The sequence below is a fragment of the Molothrus aeneus genome, chromosome Z, assembly GCF_037042795.1.
Source record: "Molothrus aeneus isolate 106 chromosome Z, BPBGC_Maene_1.0, whole genome shotgun sequence".
NCBI classification, from domain to species: domain Eukaryota; kingdom Metazoa; phylum Chordata; class Aves; order Passeriformes; family Icteridae; genus Molothrus; species Molothrus aeneus.
In genome coordinates, this window is record NC_089680.1 from 52199195 (window position 1) to 52224677 (window position 25483).

General features: G+C 39.7%; 2 protein-coding genes across 3 annotated transcripts in view; both read right to left on the reverse strand.

The window, feature by feature from the left end:
* Positions 1-16065, reverse strand: part of PGGT1B (protein geranylgeranyltransferase type I subunit beta) — a 35419-nt gene extending 19354 nt beyond the window's left edge. The window contains 3 exon segments of the mRNA XM_066568902.1: positions 2467-2534; positions 10886-11004; positions 15814-16065. Coding sequence (XP_066424999.1) covers positions 2467-2534; positions 10886-11004; positions 15814-15950 — 324 coding nt within the window. The 5' untranslated portion in view covers positions 15951-16065.
* Positions 16066-16174: 109 nt separating this feature from the next.
* Positions 16175-24975, reverse strand: CCDC112 (coiled-coil domain containing 112). Of its 2 annotated transcripts, XM_066568900.1 has the most exons (10): positions 24922-24975; positions 24480-24595; positions 23166-23287; positions 21475-21564; positions 20137-20212; positions 19120-19510; positions 17921-18328; positions 17083-17178; positions 16461-16579; positions 16175-16383 (listed from the first exon to the last, which is right to left on the reverse strand). In XM_066568900.1, exons 1-10 carry the CDS (start codon positions 24967-24969, stop codon positions 16353-16355), a joined length of 1497 nt encoding a protein of 498 aa, XP_066424997.1. In that variant the 5' UTR covers positions 24970-24975; the 3' UTR covers positions 16175-16352. The 2 variants fall into 2 exon arrangements, with proteins under 2 accessions (XP_066424997.1, XP_066424998.1); XM_066568901.1 differs by lacking the exon at positions 21475-21564.
* Positions 24976-25483: the final 508 nt, after the last annotated feature.

Here is a 25483-nt window from a genome sequence, read left to right on the forward strand (position 1 = left end):
TTTTTCTAGTAGTTTGAAGGGCCCCTACTGACTGAATAGATTTGGCTATCACTTTCTTAAGAGCTCAAAAATGAAATCACTGTAGTGTCATGTAATAGATAGCAATTGTCCATGCAAATCCAAAATGCTTACAGACTTTTTCAAAAAGTATTTTTTATGGCAGACTTAATAGAACACTTTTAAATAATGAAAAAAGAAAAATTACTTGACCGTAAACACATCCCATAGTCATGCCAGTGAATTTCTAATTCTTTTTTCTGAGTTATTTCAGGACATTTCAGGCAACAGTGCTGGAAATGCTTTAAACCTTTATTTGCCAATAAATCAAACAGATGCAATCCTTCAAATGCAGATACAATGAAGAAAGTACTGCAATGCTTGAATAAAAACCACATCCATGTGCAAACAATTTTCTAGAGAGAGTGATCTTGTAGCTAATTTCTACAAGTAACTTGATTCCATCCCTTTATCTCATATGTATAGTGGCCAACACATTCTAAGACACCAGTGGACAGAAACATAATTCCAGTAAAGATAATATTTCAGTAAGAAGCATTTACTATTGGAAGGTGAGAATCAAATGAAAACACCAGAAAGTGCTGGGAGGAGAAAACAATGCTCTGCCAATCTTACAGAGTTTTTGTCTTCACAGCCCTTTACGAGATCTCAGAACTATATGCAGAATAAACTCTTCTAGCTTCATATACTGGGGAGGATTTGAAAAAGGTTTCCAAAAGTATGCACTACTACTACTATTTAAAATACTACACTGTAAAGCTGCTAAAGGTATGATACAAGTGGAAAAGGAAAGTAGAGGCCAGTGTGCAGGAAGGACTGCAAAAGAAGTACAGTAGTTCTGTCCTGTGTTTCAGAGTTAATCAAATTGTACTGAAAAGTAGATGAAAAATCTGTGAAAGCACCAAACTAGCTTCTGCTAACCTCATTTCTGTCTTTTATTAAAAGCATTTTCTTTTCACATGGAAGAACTCTCTTGAACTGGGCTTCAAAGTATTTGCTCTCATTGTCATGACAAACAGGGATGAACAGACATGCCTAAGTCTGGGTGGGTATCAGGTGCAGTCAAATATGAATGATTCAACACAGGAAGAGAAATACCAGTTGCAAACACTGACACTTGCAGACACTCACTTTGGAAGAAACAGCCAGGCCTAGTCTATTAATACATGCCTCCCTGGTTGGTGTCACCGCCAAGATTTTAGGTGTTTTTTTGACAGTGGGATGGCCTACACGGCACCAGACACACTGGCAGCATCAGATGGGATTCACTTTTCTCAAAGGACCTGACCTGGACAAGCTCCAGAAGTGGGTCATGAGAACCTCATGAGATTTAACAAGACCAAGTGCAAGGTGCTACACCCAGGTCAGGACAACCCCAGACTGGGAGGGTACAGACTGGGAGAGGAAAAGAAGTCATGGGGAGCAAAGGGCTTGGGGGTTCTGCTGGGTGAGAGGCTGGACATGACCTGGCCCTGGGCACTCACAGCCCAGAAAGCCAAATGTGTCCTGGTATGCATCCAAAGCAGCGTGGGCAGCAGGGGAGGGAGGGGATTCGGCTGTCCTCTGGTGAGACCCCATGTGGAATGCTGTGTCCAGGCCTGGGGTCTTCAGCACAGGGAGCATAGGAACCTGCTGGAACACATTCAGAGGAGACTAAGTTCATTAGAGGACTGGGGCACTTCTCCTATAAAAAAAGGCTATGAGAGTTGGGATTTGTCAGCCTGGAAAAGAGGAGGCTTTGAGGTGACTTAATTGTGGCCTTCCAGATCCTGAAAGGACCTACAAGAATGATGGAGAGAGACTCCTTGTCCTGTCAAGCATGCAGTTACAGGACAAGGAGAATGGCTTCAAACTGAAAGAGAACAGGTTTAGACTACATATTAGGAAGAAATTCTTAACTGTGAGGGTGGTGAGGCATTGGAACAGATTGTCCAGAGCTGTGGAATCCCCATCCCTGGAAGCATCCAAGGCCAGGCTGAATGAGATGCTGAACAATCTGTCTAGCGGAAGGTGTCCCTGCCTGCAGCAAGGGGACAGGAGCTAGATGATCTTAAGGGCCCTTTTCAGCCTGAACCTTTCTATGATACCAAAGAACAACATGTTCTGCATCACTTAATTAGGGCTGTTCTGCCCAGCTTCTCTAACTCATGATAAAAGAGAAGTTTTCCTTTGTTAGGACAAGACCAGAGAAGGAGGAGACCGCACTGAGATAAGCCACAATTTGTGCGTCAGTTTCTTCACTGCTGTGAGAATTTAAGTTCTAGGTATCATTTTAGTATGTTTCTTATGCACGTTTCTTAAAAGTTCTGCAAACATTTCAGTATTATTAACAGTACAAAACTTCCTGCTGTCCAGACATTCTGTAATTATGCAATTAATATTATAGAAAAGACACAAGATCATTTATTGCCTAATTGAAAACATTTCACATACACATTCTTAACTGACCTTGGAGGGATTGAATGGCATCCCTAAATATGAAGAACCTCTGAATCCACAGCGATTCATATTTGATCCTGTAAAAGATTAAAACAATACTCAACTAACTTTTGTTGAAACATTTATTATAAACTATAATTATCTAATGAGATCAAGACCCGTTAGTTTGACACTATTCACAGACATAATAAAGTGTGCATGTGTCTCTCATTTCCCAACCTTAGTTCAGTATCTCTCTCATTAACAAAAAAAAAAAAAAAAAAACCACAAGCAAACTTAACTTACTTATTGGTGTAGTGACAAAACACAAAGCATCAGATTTTTAATGTTTTTTTAATTTGGCGGAAATACAGTTTGTGTCACCACAGACTTGTCTTCCATGCCCACATGAAAAAAAGAGAAAAGGACTGCTCCCCTGGGAAAATGGCCAGAGTTAACATATTTTTTTTATTCCTCTCTGGATTCTTGCCTGGTAATACCATCTGTTCCCAAGCAGAACTGTTTCAAGATACTTCGCAACACGTTCAAGGATAAACAATTTGCAGTTTTAAGCACATTGTTATCATAAGCTATCAAACATTTCTGTCAGTGATACAGTGTAATTTGTTTCAAACGAATCACAATGCCTGAGCATGTGGCACAAAGAACCATGAACCAAATGCTGTCAAGAGTTTAAGTACAGCTTTGCAGGACTCAAACTTGCTTTTGCATGGCAAAACCTCAGTTTACTGCTCAATGTCTGAAACTAAAAACCTAATGAATGAATGCCACAGTCAAACAGCAGCTGGTTGTTCTTAAATACTATTGACCTCTTTAAAGTTATTCAGCCTTTAAGCTAAAAATCTTCATGGATATTAAAGAAAATTGCCCCAGAATAAATAAGAATGAATATTTATAAAGCTCTAAGCTCTAAGCCACATCACTATGCAATGTGGCCTACAAGCTCTGGTATAATTTAGCAGCATATTACCTTCTAATTCTAAACATACTCTGTATATATGCAAAATTTAAACTAGAAAGGTTTTATTAGCTTAAGAATTTCAGCTTGGCCTGAAGTAGGCAAGTTTCTCGGCCAGACAAGTCTTTGTAGCTAACTGACATAGAGTGAAACACCTGCAATTCTCCACTTCCTCCACAGTTCAGTCAAAAGCACTTCTTAATGATTCTACACATGTAACAAAAGCAACTTCAGCCTGCTTAAAAGCTGGTGTGCCATAGTCTGATCCACACAGAGGAAACAAAAAGAAAACAATAATATCTGTTTTATTTTATTATAATATAAACATTCTTTCAGAGAACATTTGTCTATTCACTTGCAGAGTCAAAAACTTGCATTTCATGTCGCCTCCGCCTCTGGAAAGCATAAAAAATTAAATGAGTCTTAAAGACTAATCTAAAGTCCCAAAGGACACTGCCCAAAAAAGCATCACAATTTCAAAAATGACACAATGTGAACAAATCAGTAAGAGAAGACCTAGAATTCTTGCCCTGGGTAAGAAATCTAGGTAAGTCCCAGATTTCCTAGGTGACATCGTGGGAGGGGGGAAAAAAATCACATTCACATTCATTTTCAGTAAAAATTAACCTGTGTCTTAAGTGCTTAAGCAAACTAGAACCCTCACTTTGAAATGATACTGGTATGGAAACCCTTTACCTAGAAAAGAGATATTGTGCCACTAACACAGCTATTCTGGCCTACTGCAAAGGACACGTGCTACAATTAAGACAGCTCTGCAGCTGAACAGAACTCGGCTGACAGTCGCTAGATGGAAGGATTCATCCCAGAAATACCAATTCTCATCACTGGCCTTTTGGACCATAACTTATAATTCATTATCAAGGTAGAAATGGCAGCATGAAATCCAAGTTTGTGTGCTGTTAGTGGGTCAGTCTGATCCCCTTCTGAGTTCACAGATGCTACACAAATAGATTAAAAATAAACTACATTAATGAAATCATGATGTATTACTCCCTTTAGATGTTTAACTTTCATGTAGTATTTCAAAACCATTCTTCACTACTTTTATCAACTTTTATCAACTAGAAAACAATTCACAATTTTAAAATTGGATTTAAAGTTGGATTTTTAACTGTATTGCTATGAATTTAAAAATCTATTTTGACACTTTTTGTCAGTACTTCTCATCTCCCACTCCAAACTTCATACACTGGCTCCTAGGAAAAAGAGAAGACCAGCATGCACTTCAAGAAAACTTTAGGGCAAACTTTGCAGGGAATTTGATCATCTCCCCTCTTAAATGCATTAATGTGCTTGCAATAGATGCTTCCTAGACCTTCCTAGACTGTTACAAGGGAGTTGCTAAATCTCTAGTCACAGTACATGAAGTAAAAAATAGAATTTTGAGTTGATAAAGGAAGCATTAAAACAGGAAGTGAAAACAGCTTGTTTTTAACCACATGACTCTGGAACACTGATGTAGCGTCTCAAAATGGTTTTTTAGCATCCTGTGAGCATACTAGTTGCAAATCAAATGAAAACCAAAGGCAAGTTACCGGAAATTACTCTCTTTCGGTTTATGAAAGAAACTTTACAAAGTGAAATTTCATCTTCTGTAAAGTTGGCTTTACTATTTTATTGCAATTTACTTGTGCTTCTTGTTTTATGTAATAGCTTAGTATTGCTAATCAAACTCTTCACTTTCCTGAACCAAAAATGGGCTGTCAGAATCAGAAATAGAATTAAAAACGAAATAGAAACAAATTAAAAGGATGTGATCGCAGCCTATGTCCCTTGGGGCAAAACTGCTGGAGTGGCCAGTTCAGCTGTAGCAGAGTTTGCTGTGCCTCACCTCAACTGCAGCTGTGAAATGGTACCACCTGGTGTTCACTTCCACCACCAACCTTACTTAGCCACTTTCTACAGGAGCTTAAGACAGAGCAAAGAGTAACAAATACTTCATAAACTGCTGTGTAACTATTTGTGGTGGTTCGAAAGCTGAAAAAACACACCTGGAAAAACGTTTCACATTTGACAACTAAAGAAAACGGACCCTTTTCCAAAACCAAGAGACTTCATGCTTAAATCAAGAGCAGCTGAAACTTCCCTGTGAAGAAAAAGATGTTACTTATGCGTCCTTAAACCAGAAAGTCCTTAAGATATGTAAAAGAGTTTCAAGTGATGACCACAGACAACTTATCCTATGAGCTCTTTTTTTACAGACAGGGAATTTTTGTTATTTATATTTTATGATTTCTCTTGCATGGAAGGATTGATAAACTTTTACCACTAATTTTTCACATTCAGATTATCTATGCATTCCTCTGGCTGCAAGACTTGTCTCCTTTTGCTAACTACAGGAGTTTACACACATTACTAAAATCTTACAATGTATTAAAAAAAATCACAGCTTTAATTATAATTATATTATTTGATTCAGTCCATACATCCAGATAAAAGTAAGCATAAGCTTTTCTCACTGAACTAGAGCTTGTGATTGCTCCTGTACATCAAAGCACTAGAGGATGTCACTAAATGCAAAGTTGCATTCTCCAAAATGTCCATTATACATCTAGATAAACACTTCAAATGCAGCCATAAAAGAAAGTCAGGCTGGAAGAAAATTTGCATTTTCCCTCAAGAAACTCATGATCAGAAAGCTCACATGTATCAATGATTTCAAAAAAGTCAATGTCATTTTATACATTTCTTTCAGTACTGCCACATAAGAAGAAAGAATCATTAATACAAATCTGAATTTAGACTTTGACAGAAGTCAAGGGATTCAGAACAATAAATAACATATGTTTTGGTATTCCTTTTAGTTCCATTTTTTTAGTACAGCAAAGCTAGTGAAGCATCCAGCTGTCAAAAACCACAGTTTTCTTCCTTCTCCCATAGTGGTCTGGCACTGGTGCTCCCAATCAACACAGTTCACCAATGCAACACAAAGCTAACCTTCTGTTAGATAAATAAATGCGTGTTTTTCTGCCGCTGCAGCAAGCTCTCAAGCAGGGTCAAACAAATGCCACTGTTCCTATGGGGGAGGATGGTAGATGAATATGGCCAAGCAGTGTGCTTCCACTGTGTAATTAGATTACTTGAGTACAAAGCTCTGGATTCACTCTCTTTTAAAAGTGCTGAACTGGCCCTGAATGTGACTTGCAAGAAACTGGGATACATCTTTCTTAAATTGTATGAGTTGCACTTTAGTTAGTTAAAATAAACTTGAAATAGCTCTGTCAAGGAGCTGCACTAAGAGAAGAAAAACAGTAAAACACTGACATCATCTTAAGAACAAGTAACTAGCTAAAAGAGGGTGTTTTGTCAACCCTTCCCCAATTTCACTAGCACTTCAAAAAGTAGCGTTTTAATCTAAAAAGGTATCATTTCTGCGAGGCTTGTAAAAGAACATTACCCTCCACAAAATTAAAAAAGAAAAAAGCACTTTTTAAGATTTCAACTTCTTTCTAAGAGGAAACATAGTTAGGTCTTCTTGCAGCGACCACACAAAGAAAACAAAACCACACAGTAGCTATGCACCTAAGTAAAGCATTCACTAAAAGGGAAGGAAAGGTAACAATGGCCAAAATCAAAGATAAAGCCAAACTATTTAGCATGAGTTACAGAAGATGGGGATCCTTCAAACAAGCAGAAGGCAGCAGTAAGTGGAAGCATTCAGCTAAGAATGTGTTTCTGTGTGAGGCTCAGTTTGCACATGTGATGTGTTGCCATTCCTTCCTAATTAGAAGTGGTATTGAGCCAGCTTCTGGAAGACTTGAGCTAAACTTTTGGTACCAAAAAGACATATTTTGTTTGAATCACAGCTACAACAAACCCACAGAAGAATACAGTCTATCCTGACAGATTCTAATCTTCAGCTTCCTCAAGTGCATTTTGATTAGGCTGACAGAGCATATGTTTGCCTTCTTACTCAGTAGATCAAGATCTCAACATTAGTGTGCTTTAGTTTCAAAACTACAAACCTCTGAAGTGAAGCTATCATTAGCCATTAGACATACTACATACCAGTAAATACAAACATGTCACTTAAGACTATCATAGGGTATTGCGAGACTTTATCCAAGAGGCGCTCTAAATCACCAAATTCTGAATTTTCTAGCAGGTTCTGTAACACTCTGCTGTAGTGGGTTGACTCCAACCAGCAGCTGAGGCAAGAAAACAGAGAGATGAAGAGAAGACTCAGAGAGTGAGACAGACAGTTTGATAGTGTGGGTGCACAGCAAAGCAAAGTAGGAATTCATTTACTACTTCCCATCAGCTGGGCAGGTATATAGTCACTTCCCAGAAAGCAGGGCCTCAGCAAGTGTATGGGTTACTCAGGAAGACAAATGCCAGAACCACGAATATTGCCCCCTTTCTCCTTCTCTTCCCAAGTTTTTTTTGTTTTTTTGGTTTTTGTTTTTTTTTTTTTTTGTTTTTTTTTTTTTTTGTTTTGTTTTGGTTTTTTTTGTTTTTGTTTTGTTTTGTTTTGTTTGTTTTTTGTTTTTTGGTTTTTTTTCTGAAAATGATGCTAGATGCTATGGAGCGTCCCTCTGGATAGTCCAGAGGTCAGCCTGGGTCAGCTGTCCTGGCTGTGTCCCCTGCGATATCTGCCATTGGAAAAGGAGTGCAGAGGAGGCAAAAAGAGCTAGCCTTGATTAGCACTGCTCAGCAACAGCTGAAAGACTAAAACACTCTTTTGGTACCAGGCTCAGAGCACAGCAGATTAGAGGCTACTGTAAAAAAAAATTAATTCTAGCCCAGTCAGTGCACCCACTTTAACAGTTATTGATAAAAATAAACAGATACTAAGTTTGTGGAGCACCAACTACTCTGTCTCCCATCCACTGGAAAGAAGACTCTAAGGTAGCAGTAGTTCTCAAAATAATATGAATTTACCCTCTTAAAAAATGCTTTAAATAAAAATCAAGTTAAGTGCTGTGCATAAAGGAACCTTTGGATGGACAAACATGAAAAGCAAAGAAATTTATTTTCCAATAAGAATTACAGGAATTCTCTTTTTGACTGATATCAAATTTTAGAAATTCAACCACTGATGCAATCAATAACAAGGCCAAGATTCTGTAAAAACATACTACCATTTAAAATGTAGCTTTTAAATTGGTTTTCAGTCCCAGAGCCAAACTTTGTGAAGACTTTCCTTAAATACAATGCAGTTACTTTAGATTGGTGGAATTCATCATTATAAAAGAGTATTTTAATTTAAATTTTTATAAATCAATATTCCAGGGAAAGAGACATTTATCAGAATGCATGAAAAAAATTGAGCAATAGCATGTTTCTTTAAAAGTAAAACATTGTGCTTTCTTGGTTTTGGTTTTCTTTTTGTTTAAATCCGGACAGATTCCAATCCATCAAGCTAGGAATCTCCTCTTTAACTGGAGATGCACAAGCACTTTGAAACCAAAAACTTCAGTGCTGTAGCCTACCACAGTTTAGTCACTTCTCCAAAGAGACCGAAAGAGGGAGTAGGAGCTCTGCTGCTGGGAGGCTGCCAATTAACAAGCACTGCACCCACTCAAAATTACAAACCAGAGAGCCCATACAATTTACTGGAAGTAGACATTACCAGAGTGTAGGTGTTTCCTTCTTCACATTTAGTCATTCAATACCTAGCCTGCTGCTATCAGCATCATTTACATTTTGCACTTTCTATTGCACATTTTGTCCAACAGAAAAAGCAAAAAGGAAAAACAAATGACGCTGAAGTTTTAGCAGTCAAGTGACCAGATAAGAGCAGTGCTATTACCAAAAGCATAGGAAGAACAAGAGTTATTACAGTATGATACAAAAACACAGAACTGAAGGGCAGCTTGTTCTTCTAGTGAAAAGCAGATTTATTACCTGGAAAGCACAGAGTGCACTGCCAAAAGTGCCCTCCCCAAACTCCTCTCAGTTTTGAGGGGATGATTGCTAGAAAAAGAAGGAGCACATCTCTGCCAAACTGTCAGCCTGTACATCTGCACACTGATATTTTTACTGCCCTCCCTAGGAGGCTCCAGACAATGGCAATAATCTAAATACTGACCAGGTAGAATCCCCAGAGAATTACTGCATACTATCAAAGACAAACAAACAAACAGAAATGCCTGTTCTAATCTCTCTTCTTGTAAACTTCCCTCTTCTTTTGGAATTAAATCCTGAAGACTGGTATAAAAGTCACAAAGTGAGCAATTTCTAGAAACAAAGCACGTACACTGTGGAAAGATTTCTTAACAGTAAGTCACAGGAACCTTCTAATCATTAAAAAACTTTGTAGGATTATTTATGTAATCCAAACTCCTATTTTTCAAGAATCAATCCTGGAAGGCAATATGAGAAAAAACAAATCCATCAAAACTAGTTCCTGTGGTAGATCTGATGGTTTCTAAATCTCCAGAGTAAGAAAAAGGATTTTTTTATTACTGTAAAAATAAAGCACCAGCAGTCCTGACTTCCATATGCTTATTTCATAAAACTAATTTTAGAGACCTAATTTGTTGTATTTAGAGACAAATATTATTTGTTGTATATAATTAGAATAAATAATAGAAGGAAACACTGAATTTTCTGCCTATATCCATCCAAAGTACATGGATGGATGTATTAATGATTTTACAGACAGGCAATTGTAGAGACCACCAGCCTGGAGCTATGCCCACAGCAGCACTTAACACGCCAGCACCTTCTGTCGTAGAGCAGCAGTGCCTCACCTACGTCTCCCTCCCTCCTTCCCGCTCCTTGTAGTGCTAACAGCCATTCCCCTGGGCTGCCACACAGAAAACTGCCAACACCAACTAGCCCACAGGAAAAGCACCTCCCTAACTTCTGTCAAACCAGCCAGGAAAGGGACATTTCCTGCGAGTTCCCTTGCCAGCTTTTCTGCTAAGCACCTTCCATTCTGAGGACAGCTGGGATTCAGCAGCAGCATTATTCCTTCTCAAAACCTAGGGTAAATTCAACCATCACAGATCTAAGGAACATCAGGCAGGGACTGCATTTATCCTTTTTGCTTCTTACTCTTACACCTCCAAATCTCCAAAAGCTGTTGTAAAAAAACCACACCTGTGATCACAGATCCTGGCATTGAAGTGGAAGTCAATATAATCACTATTACACTTGTAATACTTTTAAAACAAATGCATTTCTTTTAGAAGCAGGTGAAACATTCCTCTGAAATACCTAAAGGTGCATATATATGTATATATATATATATAAATAAATAACTTTATTATACTATTTTATACTGGCTGATGTTCAAATTAATTTTGGCTTTTTCTAGCTTTATTACTTGTGAGGGATCTATATCCAAGATCTGCTAAACATCACTACCTGAAATTATCAGGACTGTACTTCAGGAAGGTCAACCTTGTATTTTATAAAAACAAGAGTCATCCACTATTCCCCAAGTAAAAAGCAAAAGTAAAAATGTTAATATCAATTAAAAAAAACTAAAAACTCACTCACTGTCTTCTGTGGGAAGGACCTGCAGGGAATAAATCCATTCTATTATATCATCTTTGTTCACCACATCTAAGGAATCCAACATATCCAGACCAGAGAGTGCGAAAAATGCAATTGTCAACCTAAAAGAAAAAGATAAGACTTACACTTCCCACCATAAATATCATGGGGAAATTAACAAACGGTTGCAGCAACAGACACATCTATGAATTCTCAGCCTTTGACAGTGGTGCAACACAGAGCCTAGCTTAGAATACATGAAAGTCATCTACTGGACAAAATAATGTTCTTTGTACTGAAAACATTTCTCTGCCTCAGCAAGATTTTTCATATAAGCTGTTCCTCCTTTTATATAATAATGATATGTCAATTAAAAATTTATGTAAGGGCCTGTTTACCCAAAAGAAAACCCCAACAAAACAACCCACTAAGAAGTAAACTAGGTTATGATATCAACATATGGAGAACTAGTTCTCTGTGAAGAATTCTTACATGAACAATCCCCTAAACATGCATTAGGCAGATATGCAAGGTAACCCTTAACTATAGTAAGCTGCCTCTTATTATGTCTCAAACCCAATTTCAGATGTCAAGGTCAAACAGCAAAACCTACTTTGTAAGCAAACAATGCATAAATAGGCATATAGAATGAATTAACATCTAGAGGTATTTATTTCTGGTCCCTGGGTGCAAAGCAGCCTAGATGACTACCTTACTTAAACATCCAGAATTAAGCATGTCACATTCAAGTATCCCACAGAGCAGTGGAGTAGCTAGCATACTCAATGTCCTTCTTTCCTACAACTTGTTTCCTTCCATGAATGTGTGCTATCATACCTGCTAATTAGCACCTTCTTTACTGGGTTTGTTTTAACTCAAACCATTGCAGCCACCCCTGGCATGGCCCTCTAGCAGTGCATTACTCACTCTGACAGAGCACCAAAGCAACAGCACTGGGTTAGGAACTTGGGAGCACTTACTGTGAGAGAAAACACTCTTGTAATGGTACCTTGGATGTTCCGACTCACTGAAATTAGCTGGATGTTTATTTTGCCACCCACACTTGTCTGACCCTTCTAGAAATTCTTGCTCTCCATACACCAGATAAGATGATGGATTGTGAAACAACTGCTACACATGCAGAAACTAAAATACAGTACACAAAGGAAAGCCAACACTTAATACCAACTTTCCTTACAAGATTAAGTTGTAATTCGTATTTACCTCACAAACTGGTGAGCCACCTTGGCCAGAGGTTGGTACCTCTGAGGAGATAGATGTGGACAGGAGCCATCACAGCCACTTAATGTCTGCATGAGGTTCTGCATCAGAACCACAAACAGTAAGACCATGTGAGTCAGCCCAAAGCACACATCCAAAAGAATTATTCTAATTAAAACACAGCAGCCAAATGGCAACGCAGCAGATGTTAATCTCAATACAGTGGCACAACCTCCTAAGGTGACATTCCTACCAGCTAGCTAGTAAAATATGTATATTTACTGTCATTATTTCAAATAAATATTGAGAAAGCCAGAAAAAGTATGTTGCACACAAAAGTATTCTATGTAGAACAAGAGTCTATTTTAACCCTTCTGATGACTAAGAAATTGTTTTTCAAAGTGTAAAATAAACATTTCAAGGCTTATATCAATTTTTTGATCAGATCTCTGTTTAACCCAGAATTTGACCCTGGATAATAAATAACTAACAAAAAAAAATCACTAATTTTATTTTAAAAAAACAAGGAATTTACTGTTCAGCTACAATAAACTATTTCTTTGAAACACTGCCTGTATGTTCTGATCTTCATGAACACTGACAATCTTTTACTAGAGCTATTAAAAAGACGTTTTCACTCCATCTTACCCAGCTAAGTTACTTCCAATGAGGCACAAACATGCCAACATCCACACTAGAAACTGCTGCAAAGTCCAAAACCACAAGGCTATACATACAACATAGACAGCAAATCTCATTTACAGTTGAAAATGCATGTGTCAGATATATACACTTAAAAAGTAGTTTTCAGTATAGTTATGGTTGAGTTCATTTATTCAGAGTTGACTGTCTCCAGCATTACTAAAGAACAGCCTGTAGTGTGATGGAATTTTTTTATGGTAGGCAAGAGTGTCTGGCAGCACTGGTCATACACAGGTTGCAATACAGCTGTTTAGGTACTGCATCTTTTCTCCATATGCTATCCTCCCTCACCGAAAATTAACAGACATATGTCCTAGCAAAAGCAACTCTTAGCAGCACCTCAGGTGACAGACACATGCCAAGAAGTGTAAAACTTTATTTACAACCATTTCCACAGAGGATGGCCACCAGGACACTTTGGATGGCAGATTCAGACCCCTTTGTCTCTTTGTCTTCAAATGAGGACAAAGACTACAGTTTTACAGAAGAATTCAAAAAGCACTGGAAGTGACAAATTTGAGAAACTGATTAAGTGTGCTACAAAGAGCACTGGAATCTTAAAAAAAGAGTACCAGAATCTTAAAAGACTTCAGAGACCAGAAAGTTGCATTTTCCTGCAAAACCTCACAGTGCTGACAATCAATGTGTATGAAACACCATCAATCAGAATGCTAAAAAACTACTCTTGCAGCAGCTACTGTTGCATGTGAATAGCTACAGATAAAAATAATTACAAAGGGTTTTGAGGCAAGAAGTTGAGCAGAGAACATGAAATGAATTTTCTTTATTCTCCGTTATTGTTTGACAATTGACAGCTTAAGCTGGAATGCACCATCACAGTGAGGAAAATTCCTCTACCATCCTTGTCTGGTGACAACAAATACAGTTTTCTACTGCAGTGCAGTGAAAAAAAGATCTGACAAATGACTTTATTTATTTATTTAACACATCTCTCTTTAATTTAGTTGAGTTTCCCCATCTAACTCAAAATAGAACCACTCCAATTCAGGAACAGGGGAAATATGAATAAAAGGGTAACAGCATTTCTTTCTGCAGCTGAATCAGCTCCAGAGGTTTGCTGAAGGTTTGCTGAACTCAGTGACCTTGAACTTGGCAAGAAGGGAAACTTAATACCCTTGAAATGAAGCTGGAATTTAGGCATTTATGGCTCAATCTCCCACTCAGAATCTGTCAACAGACAGGTGTGCAGCCCTGCAGAACATGTCTACATTGTCAAGGGCCTATGGAGATCACTGGTCCCACCTTTTCAAGAACACAGGGCCTCAGGGGAGATGACCCAGGATCCTGAGAAGCCACATCCTCAAAGGTGACTCCATCACTTCAATGGGCAAGCTTTTTACGGTTAACTTTTCTAACAGTGAAGAACATTTTTTCTACAGCCACACAATTCTCCCCCAAGTACCCCATTCCCACAGCCTCCTGCCCCGTCACCATGATCCCTTGCAAACAGCACACCTCCATCTTTCTTTGGAAGTAGTTTCCCACCCATGGAAGACTGTGATTAGATCCCTCCTCTAGGCTGAAAACATCCCATTTCTTTAACTCTTTTCAAATGTCAGTGGGGCTAAGGTTAGCTATTTGTGTTATTGCTCTAGTACATCTGCATGCTGTGGTAATTTTAAGGCCTATACACAGGCATAGAATGCCTAGACTTCCCCTTGCTGTCACCTAAAATAAATGAGAAAGCAGACTGAAACACCAACTAATTTTAACAAATAAACGATCTACAGCTGTGCAACCAAAATGTCACAAAATTACAGAATAGCTGGAGTTGGAAAGGACCTCTGGAGATCATCTCATACAACCCACTTCTCCTAATGCAGGTTTACCCAGAGCAGTTTTTACAGGATTGTGTCCAGGCAGGTTTTGATTATCTCCAGGGAAGAAAACTCCACAACCTCCCTGGGCAGTCTGTTTCAGTGATCAGCCCAGTATGAGGAAGTTTTTCTCCACTGAGATGGACCTTCCTGTGTTTCTGTCTGCTGCTTTTTGCCCTGTCACAGGGACCACTTAAAGAGTCTGGCCCCATCCTCTCAGCATCCACCCTTTAACATACTTGAATGCATCGGTAAGACACTCTCTCAGTCATCCCTTTTTGAGGCTGAACAGGCCCAGCTCACCCAACCTTTCCTCACAGGAGAGATGCTCCAGTCCCTTAACCATCTTCTAAGCCCTCTGCTGGCCCCTCTCCAGTAGCTCTATTTCTAACTTTTCAATATAAAGTTGTGTTATTTCACACCCAGCTCAGCATTACCTGTTCTAGTCCTTACATGTTTATGCCAGGTGTTAGTTCTCTCAACCAAAATAAAGCAGGATGACCTGATCAAAGCCATGGAGCTTGCTACATAGACATTATAAAGTGGAAAGAATTTTACTATTTTATTGGCTGAATAAGATTATCAAACCATCTACTTGTCTCCAATATTTTACCAAGTGCAGCTTGCTAATCACATTACTGGTATTTTTATGCTTCCGATGTAAGAATATAAAGACATTTTGAAAACATTAGAGGAACAAATGCCGCTCCAATTCAAAGTGAGGAACATATTTCACTAGTATTTTCTCTTTATACTAGGTAATGAAGACTTAAAAATATTTGTTACATGAAGAGGAGTCTCCTGCGTGCCGAAGCTTAGGTGATTTATTTTAAAATGGCTTCCAGGGCAGATTAAGAGAGTGAAGAAGCACTGGATTTAAAACAGATTAGAAGGATCAACAAGTCTTCCCTCGTGGATGTCAAGCAGTTTACGCGAGCGGTGACTACACCCCTACACTAACACGTATTTTTTGGGAGCCGTCTGCTGGTGGGCAGATTTATAGGGATGTTTTTCCTTCAGGCCGCGGGGCGCTGCTCCCGGCCGCGGGAGACGGCAGCGCTCCGGGAGAGGCTTCCCGGCACCGCGACCGCCCGGCGGGAGGGGAGCGCGGCCGGGCCGGGACGGGCGGGGGGCGCCGGGCGGACACGGCGGCGCCCGTCCCGCTGCTACCTGCTGGTCTCCAGGGACGAGTAGCGCTCGGGCAGGATCTGCAGGCACCGCTGGAAGAAGCGCACGTGCCGCTCCCGCAGGAAGTCCAGCCGCTCCGGCTCCCCCGCGCACGGCGCCGCCGCCGCCGCCATCTCCATCTCGCCGCTGCTGCCCGCGCCCGGCGCGCCCGGATCGCGTCACCCGCGGCGCCCGCCCCGGGGCGGGGAAACGGAAGGGGGAACCAGCGGGAAAGGGAAGGGAAAGGAAGGATAGGGGGGAAAGGGAACGGGGGAACGGGAAGGGGAAAGGGAAAGGGCGCCTCAGTGCACTGTGGCGGGGGCCGGCGTGGCCACCCCACGCTTAAGGGGCCGCCACAACCAGCTGCGGGGAAAACGCGCTTTTAATGCCAAAGGACATCACAGCCGGCCGGTCTGGCAGCCGGCGTGCAAACCCGACACTCGCAAAAGACAGAGGTAATACACGCTATGGGTCAGGCCGGCTCTGTGCCGGGAAGTGCTGGCTGCTGCTCCGTACTGCGGCTGGGACATGCTGGTGCGCAGCTAGGACCCTCCTCTCCAGGCTGGGACAGCTCTGACAAGAAAACAAAAAGGCTTAAAATATAAAAGTGCACTTGTGTCATGCTGCACATCCATCGGTCCCCTCCTCACCTCTGAGAAACACGCAACAGCGGTTCCGCAGCTGCTGGTGCCATCTCTTGACTGCGTTCCTCCCAGCCCTTGGAAGGTCTGTTCAACCTGGATCGGTCTCTGGTCACCCGAACCTCGACCTCAGAGTGAAACAAACAACCAAAAATAATTAGCCTCTTTCGTTCTTCACAAAAGGAGTTCCATGACGCTCACTGGGTCTTCACTGCAGAAGACAGTGACACCGCTTGCTCACATTAAATTTTAATAATTTAAAAGGTTAAACTCTTTTTAAACCCAGTATATGCAAAATGCTTCTGGGAGACAGCCTACTTATTTAACTAATGGTAGAAAACTATATGAAAAATGAAAGCCACCACCCATATTGGAGCTAACTTTTATAGGCCTTACCCAGTGAAATACTACTATGAGAGACATAAATTCTAGGAATTTTTCCCCATTTTTTTTAAACAGGAACAACTATGCCTGCTGCAATTCTGTCTACTGATAACAAGGCATGACTTTTTGTTTTCCTTATCAACTAGTTAGATAATTTAAAACAATTGCCTTTTAAGATCAATGAAAAGAAAGTCTGCTTAAACCACCAAGCTGCACACATCTCTGGTTAAAACAAACAAAAAGTTACCTTCTCTCTTAACTTTGCCAATCTTTTGTCTTTTTCCTGTTTCTCTATTTCTTTCGTGTGTTTCTGTAGAACCCTTAGCTCCAGTTTATGTAGATCCTGAAACATAATGAGTGGAAAAGCAAACTTTTCTTCCTAAGTAAGACAAATGATGTAAAAATATAGATGCAGCCTTTTCACAGCTTTTTTTTTTGTTTGTTTGTTTTATTTTTGGTTGGTTGTTTTTTGGTTTTGTTTTGAAATTATTGTAATAGCAAAGAATAAGGTTTCACTAGGTAGCTACATGCTATAGCTTGTCCTGCACAAACAAATTATAGTTACATGGCTTGGAAATAAAAAAGTAGTAGTTCATACTGTGTTTATAAAACTTCAGTATGAATGCTGACAATAATACCAACTTTCCAGTAATTGCATTTACATTGATATGGGATCTGACTTTGCCTAACAGATACTGAAACCTGCAGGATATTCCAAAACTTTTTCTACCTCCCATCTGAATACAGCACTCAGGTCCTCTGAAGTCTTCTTAGGCAGCATAGCCCAAGTAGTTTTTCTCAAAAAAATTATTTAGTGAAGAAATAAACGCACTTCTGTATGGATAAAGAAATTTGATCTTGAGTAATCTTGTAGAATTCAATATGTATTGAAGAAAAGGAGCATCTTTGTCTAAAATCAAGTTTCATACTCTTTATCTGCAATAGATGCTGTTATTTGTAATGAATCAATCATGGATTTAGATGAATAGTACTTGGACTTTAAAACCTGTTTAACTGATTATATTGTAGTAGGACATATCAAATTTAAAACAACGACATGCAAAAATGGAGGTGAAATTACGCACATGCTCTTGAAACTTAGAAATTTCTTCTGCAGCAATTTTCTTCCTTCCCTCCTTTTCAGCTTCCTCTTTCTTCTCATTTTCAAGCTTTTCAAGTTCCTCCTTCACTTTTTTTTGCAAGGTGTTCCTTTCCAACAGTAACTTCACGTGGCTTCGGCACTCTTTTTGTTGCTTTTTCTCCTTCTCTTCTAGTTTTAGTTGGGATGCTTGATCTATTGCAAATGCTACTACTTTCTGTTTCTTCCAGACTTCAACTGCAGCATGTTTTCTTTTTCTTTCTTCTTCTGCCTTTTGCTTCTGAGCTTCTTCACGCTGTACCCATCTTTCCTTCAGCATTTTTTCTAATTTCTCTTTCTCCTTTAAGTTTCTTTCTTTTTCTTGCTGCTGCTTTTCTTTCCACTTTTTAATTGACTGCAAGAGACCATAAGAAAAAAATCCAAAGTTTCATGAAAATTTTACATATTCACATGGATTCAATCTGATGAAGACAGTTGTTCCAAGAACACAAAATATACACATAGGAATTAAAAGTCTACTGAAGGCAAAACCTAAAACCAAGAAGCACCTATATGTGTTTCCTCTCTTTTTTTCCCCTATTTTGTGGATCACACAAGCAGGTTCAACATATGTCTGCTAAAACAGTTACAGCAATCGTAATAACTTTAGGTAGTTATGAATGTTGATGCAATATACTTTTTTAATGCAAATGTATCTCAGTTCTTGCTTTCTTTCCAATTAACCCACTGTTTTAGAGTAGTTCTTATGTCAGTATGCCTTTTATTACTTAGACAGTTCTTGAGGGAATCATAATTCTGCATGTCAGTCTGTCTTAGGTGTATTGCTTATACAGTGGGACACACATTCTTAGAGACAAATATAAGAGGAAGACAGGATCAGTAACTGCTCTGGGCTTGGCACCGAGCTTGCAAGATCACTGACTTCAAAAGTGTTTGTAATATCCTTTGGCAATACACAGGCCACTTCTCTGTGTTGTTAGGTCTTTGCCTATTTGTAATTATTTATTAAAGACAAATACTTTGGCAGGTTGGGGATGCTAAAGACCTCAGTTATATACCATCAACTGTAAGAGAAATCTGCCTAGCACTACAACCAGAGAGGCAGATACAAAAACAAGAGATTATGCCTTTCAAAAATGAGTACATTTTCTGAAATCTTCAAAAGCCTTAGAGGGCTGATTTTACCTCTTTCTTTCTTTCATGTAAAATTACATATTCTTGATACCATTTGTCATGCTGTTCTATATCTTCTTTTGTTCTTCCGCTGAGATACTCAAGGGCTTCATCCATGTAAGACAGCCTTCCTCTGTATTTTGTCCGTATTTTCAGAAAATTTTGATGATCATAATCATCCCAGCCTCCTTGCCGCCCCCCTGTTCGCTGAAGAAATTTTTCAAACTCTATTACTTCTTCGGGTAGATGATTTTCCAGTGTTTTATCAACTGTGACCTTGGCTGATGGTAATTTCCAAACTTTTTCTGCTGTTGAGCTCCCTAATGCCCACAGTTCCACTTTTCTCTCAAAGAGACTGAGCTCATTAATGACAGCTTTTTCCTCTTTCAAAAGCTGTTGATATCTGAAAAGAGACAAACACTGAAATGTAAGGAAAAAAAATCCAGTATTTATTGTCCATTCACCAAAAATGAATTTTGGAATTGTTCAATGCCACACAAGAGCTATTCTTCAAAGATTAAGAACTGAAGTGGTAACAGCACAGTTGTAATGATCCGGTAATAAAGCCCTACACAATAAGAATTAAGTTACCCTTTTACTGAAAGAACACATTTATGGCATGCATACAATTAACTCAGTCCCCTCCTGATACCAGTAGAAAGAAAAAGAAACCCCCAAAACCCGATTAGAAAACAGAACAGCAACAAAAAAAAACCCCACAATCTAATCTCTTCTACAGTCTCTCTAAAAAGCCTATTCATAGGCAAATCGTTGTTAAGCTGGAATGCTGCAATAGCTGTATAAACACCCTCTCTGAAAGTCAGTTTATCAAGATGCTAACTCTGACAGCTTGTACTTTGATTTACATACCTCAGGAATCACTACCAAAAGAGTAAATCATAAGAACAGTTTGCTAGATTAATGCAAAGTTTTCGTTGTGTCTTACAACAGCCCTTTTTCTAGTAGCTGAAGTACATATAAACATACATACATATGTATGTTTATATGTACTGAAGTACATAAACATACATTTGCCTCTGTTCCTCTTTAAAATCATTGATTGCATTTTCTATTTCTTCCATCATTTCCTTGATCTTGTCAACAACTAAAAAAGGAAAAGAAGAAAAAAAGCATATAACTTAAGCACTATCCAGAAATGCAGGACTTGTGGAGACTTTCAGGATACGTATCTCATTGTACAAAAAACCATGCATTTCCATCTCAAACAGCCTTAAAAGACAAATTCTTATTTATCCAAAAGGTGCGTTTATGAAAGGACTTAGCTGGATGCAAATGCCAATATAAATGTTTATTTCCCTTAAAGAAGTCTCACCTTGACTAACCTTCAACTGATGCCCAAACTAAGACAGACTTCTAGAGTTCCACTTGTGTTTCTTAGAGCAATGCAGTTAATGACTTAAGGACACTCAACTCTGGTTTATACCACATTACAGCAATCCTATTTGACCTGCAGGTAACTACTTTTATGAAGCTGATAAAGAAACATCAGAGTAAGACTTTGTCCTGTACTGTCAGCATGCTGTAGTCCTGACTTAAGATGGTAATACAGCTGTCCAGAGAAGATATATTTTGCAGTGGAAGAAAATCCACCCATTAGATTAGATTATATTATTAGACTAAAATCTCTTTTAAATCAGCCAACATCTCTATGGACATGCTGAATGCAGTTCAACTAACCTGTATTTTGGTAAAGTCAGATAAACGAAATCTAATTTTTCGTCTTTCATGCCTCAGTATCTTAACTGACAGTTTAAGTAGATAATGATTTTTTTAATAGATAAAGCACTGAATAAATGAAAGGGGATGCATTTTATCTAGCATCAGAAAGCCCTCAGCTAGTAGGAGGCCCTCAACCTGAGTTCCACAAAAGGTAGTAGGTATCATATGAGGATGGTTCTTTCAGAACCTGTTTCCCAGAAGCTTTAAAACATCCAAACTGAACAAACTGCTGCAGCATTTCATGTGGAATATTCCAGTCTACATTTCAAACTGGTGGCTAGAAATGAATTCCCTGTAGAACCTACTCTGTGACCTCTTACCAGATCAAAGGGAATTACATGGTAGTAGAATACCAGGTTTATTTTGCATAAGGCAAATGTTACAGATAGGAAATCGGGCTTTCAACAACCTAAAGGAACAAACACACACCACTTGTAAGACAAGTAAGTTTCTGTTTCCACACAGAACTGCACAGTCTTTTATGATTTCTAGGTTTAGTCTTCCCTTTCCAGATTCCTGCAACATCTTAAAGACTGGAGGAGTATCCCAAGTCTGCAGGAGAAAGACAACTATGCAAGAAACCTGTCTGTAGAGGAAAATGTTTTTAAACCTGTCATCTTGACTTACACTCTGGTGTAGGCTTCACATCTTTCAATTGCTGCTGAAGTCTCTTCACATTGTTTTGTATTTTTGATAGCTGCTGCAGGATTTTAGCTTCTGTTAAATAAAATAAGGTGCTGATAGTTCTGACAGTTTCTTTGTGCATTATATTCAGTAAAAGAACAAGAGCAATGAAGTGTCCAAAATAAACCAGGGGTTTCATCTAAGCAGGGACACAAATTCTATTTGATGATAAGAAACTGCCATAGTACTAAGCATTTTAACTGGTAATTGCGTGTAGCTGACCATGTGATCCACGTTAGCTTCCTATACAGCATCAGCAGATTTTAAAATTAGTAGCTCCCGTTTCTAAAGGGGAACTTGGAGAATACTGCCTATGCAGGTGATAGCTTCTAGAGTTCTGAGGCAGACTTTGACCTAGGCTTCAAAACACCCATTTATGAAGAGAAAACAAACTTTGAAAGTGTATATGAATGTACTGCTTCAACAAGATTCATTTATTTGTTGGGTTAAATAGCAAAGAATCAATGTTTCCATGTGCTCCAAGCATGTGTGCACTTATTTGTATTGTTACCACTTGGCTCCTCGTGAGGCCATACATACACTGCTGAAGAGGATGAAATTCTGGCTACATCTTAGATACTAAGGACCTTTATCTTCTATCCTAAAAGATTTGCATTAAGGAAGTACAAGTTCCTGCTGAGACCACAGAAAATCTTACAGTATACAGATCATGCTGAAAGACCTCAACATGGTAAAATGGGAATTTGGTGGGCAGAGGGGGTTGTACACTCTTTTATCTTGCAGGATATACTCCTTCATATCTGACATGTAGTGCTCTCATCATGCTCTCATCACTGTCCTCTTTATTATCTCATAGCATCATTTCCATCCATATTCCATGCTCCCTTCTTACTCATGGAAAAAATATCTGAACTTATTAGCTTAGTCATTCCTGAAAAATGTACATTTCTTAAGGACCGCAAGATGCAAAGGGCATTCTAAGATTCCTTAAATAAAAGGCGCACATCAGAACACATGCAAATTTGTAAGAAAGTATACTTTTAATTGTTTTTACATTCCTTTACTTTCTTCAACTTATTTTGATCTGTATCAGATAGCATAGCATGATTTATGCGATTATTGTTGAAAGAATTCAAGTACTGTGAGTAAAGGGAGTAACTTTTTTTTCTGGAACTATACTATAGTGTCTAAGTGGAACAGATACTGTAGGACAGACTGCCTACCATCTCATAGTACTGAAGTAGGAATATTCATTGCCAAAAAACTCAAAAAATGCAAACACAGAACAGTTTAAAGGGGTATTTAAAGGCAACAATCAGTTGTGTGAATGTTGAAGTAAGAATATTTTTACTGTACCTTAGCTGGACACACAAATATACACACAATATACACACAAAATTGATTCCAAGTTTCTTGAACAGTACCTTTACACCACAGTGGTTTTACACTGAAGATTAAAAGATAACAGTTAGTAACATATGAGGCCCAAAACGTTTATGCTTCTGAATTTTGCAGTGAACTGTCTGTTTCTAAGCACATGGTGAAATACTACACTTACCAGTATCCATCTTCCATCTAAACTGATCTCTCTGTACTACTGATTTTTAAACCATTTACAAAAACAAAAGCATATTTTAAAAAAAGCAAATAAGCCCAAATAAAACCTCACTTACTTTCCATTTTCCTGCTGACAGTCATGCTGTGTTCCAGTTCCTCAAGTAATCTGTATTCTACCCTGGAATCACTCTTCCTGTTATAAAGGTGTCCAGTTTTGTCTTTTTCTATATTTGCAAGCCTAGGAAGAAAGGGTGCCTTTCTCAGTAACTCTCAGTAAAGCTCCAAGATTTTCCAAGGTGAGTGGGCAGGCTGTGTTAATAGGACTGTCTTAGATTTGGTACAAATCCCTGGTTTGTTCTACAACTGTTTTCAAGGAAAATATTTCTGCAGCTGTAAGACTACACACCACAGTAACTCAAGAACTTTAACAAGAAATTAACAAGGAAATCACCTCAGTGGCATGCATCGGTTTACACACTGAAATTTTATGTGCATGCATTCTCTCTGGGAGCCTTTCCAGAGTGTTCCCTGGGAAGTGCAGGCAGACAGGCTGTATTAATGCAGTGGCACACCTAGATGGAGCCCCAGCACAGACAACATTACAGAGGGACGCTGAGCCACAGTTAAATGGCATGCCTCGCTTCAAGCGGCTTGGGAACATCTACATTACCCAGCGGTCAAATTTTCAATCACAACCCGGGATCCAGGGTAATCAAGGTGAACTCGATTGAGACACGCAATGTAAAACACCGGTGTGAGAGTTAAGTGCCCTGTTAAATCAGGATTCACAACTGCAAAACTCTCCTTCAGTCAGATGGCTACATTAGCTATTCCCCATAAAGCTCATCTGTTCCAGAAGATGAGCTTCTCTGTTCTGATCTGTTCCAGAAGATGAGCTTCCCTGTTCTTTCAGCTGCCAGTGCAGTTGTCATCAGCACTTGATCAAGATGTGGGGAAGCAGGTTTAAATCATTTCTGTGCCTGGGCTGTCTTGAACCCTTGTTTTTCAAAACAGTGGCCTAGATATTCTAGATGAAGTCTTTCAATCTTCTGCAGTTGCTGCAGTTCCTCTTTTGTCGGCATGTCTTAAGGGCTTTAGGTCCTTACAGGGTAAGCACAGCTAAGCAGGAAGACTGAGAACTCAATTGTGCCTCACACATTTCCTTTTCTGGTGCATCTAAGAGCAGCAATTCGAACTAAAGTCTTACTGCACCACTGGCCTAAGTCCAAACAGTAATTCAAACAACAGGGCATTTTGGAGCTCATAAGCCTATCCTGAGCTACTGTAATAACCACAATAATTTGAGCCCCTGAAAAGATACCTTTAGCCTAAAGATTTCATTATCATACATTCTTACTTTGAACCTCGAGTTAATAATGTTACCTCCAGAACAGAATGAAAACATACTTATGATAAACTGTTTAACTTACTGAGCTTTTAGCTTTTCTGCAGTTCTTATGAATTCAACTTTCTTAGCTCGTTCAGCTTTGATCTTCCAGCTCTGAACCTGTCGGCCAGCACCTGCAGTACTGGAACAGCTCTCATTCTGTAGATAACAAAATCAATTGTTATTAACAACCTTTTTTTGTTTGTTTGTTGTTTTGTTTTTTAAATGCTCGGTACTTTCAAGCAGACAACACCACAGTACAGAGCTCGATTTCTATTGGCGCGATTCAGGTAAGTTTAAGCGGCAGGGGCACGCAGGTGGAGTGAGGGGTGTGACACGCCCGCACACACCAATGCACTGTTCAACAGAGAAACGCCGAGTCCGCCACACCGAAGGGCTGTCTCAGGCCAGCCCGACACACCCGCGCAGCCCGGGGCTCCTCCGGAGGCGCGGCCTCACCAGGCCGGGGTGCCGACGGCCTTTACCTGCAGCCGCCCGGCCGCCGCCGCCAGCGCCGGGGCCAGCGCGGCCATGTTACCGCCGGCCCGCCCAGCGGAGGGGCGGCCGCGCCTCTCGCAGCCACCATTAACTCCTTCCTTCCCTTCCCTTCCCTTCCCTTCCCTTCCCTTCCCTTCCCTTCCCTTCCCTTCCCTTCCCTTCCCTTCCCTTCCCTTCCCTTCCCTTCCCTTCCCTTCCCTTCCCTTCCCTTCCCTTCCCTTCCCTTCCCTTCCCTTCCCTTCCCTTCCCTTCCCTTCCCTTCCCTTCCCTTCCCTTCCCTTCCCTTCCCGGGGTGCCCTTGCTGGGCCTGGTCTGATTTATGTTGCAGGGCTTGTATGGATTGCTTACTTCAGGAACACCGGGATGGACCCTCATTAGCCTGTCAGAATGTGGAGAGTTCCACATGATTCAATGAATTCTTGGGGGTGGGCTCTGAAGACCTTGTTTCTCGCTCATGTATGCAAGTCAAACTTTCAAATGAATGGTCATTTAGCATTTCTGTGGAACAGAAATAATTATTTATCCAGTGGCTTTCCTGCCACAGAGGCT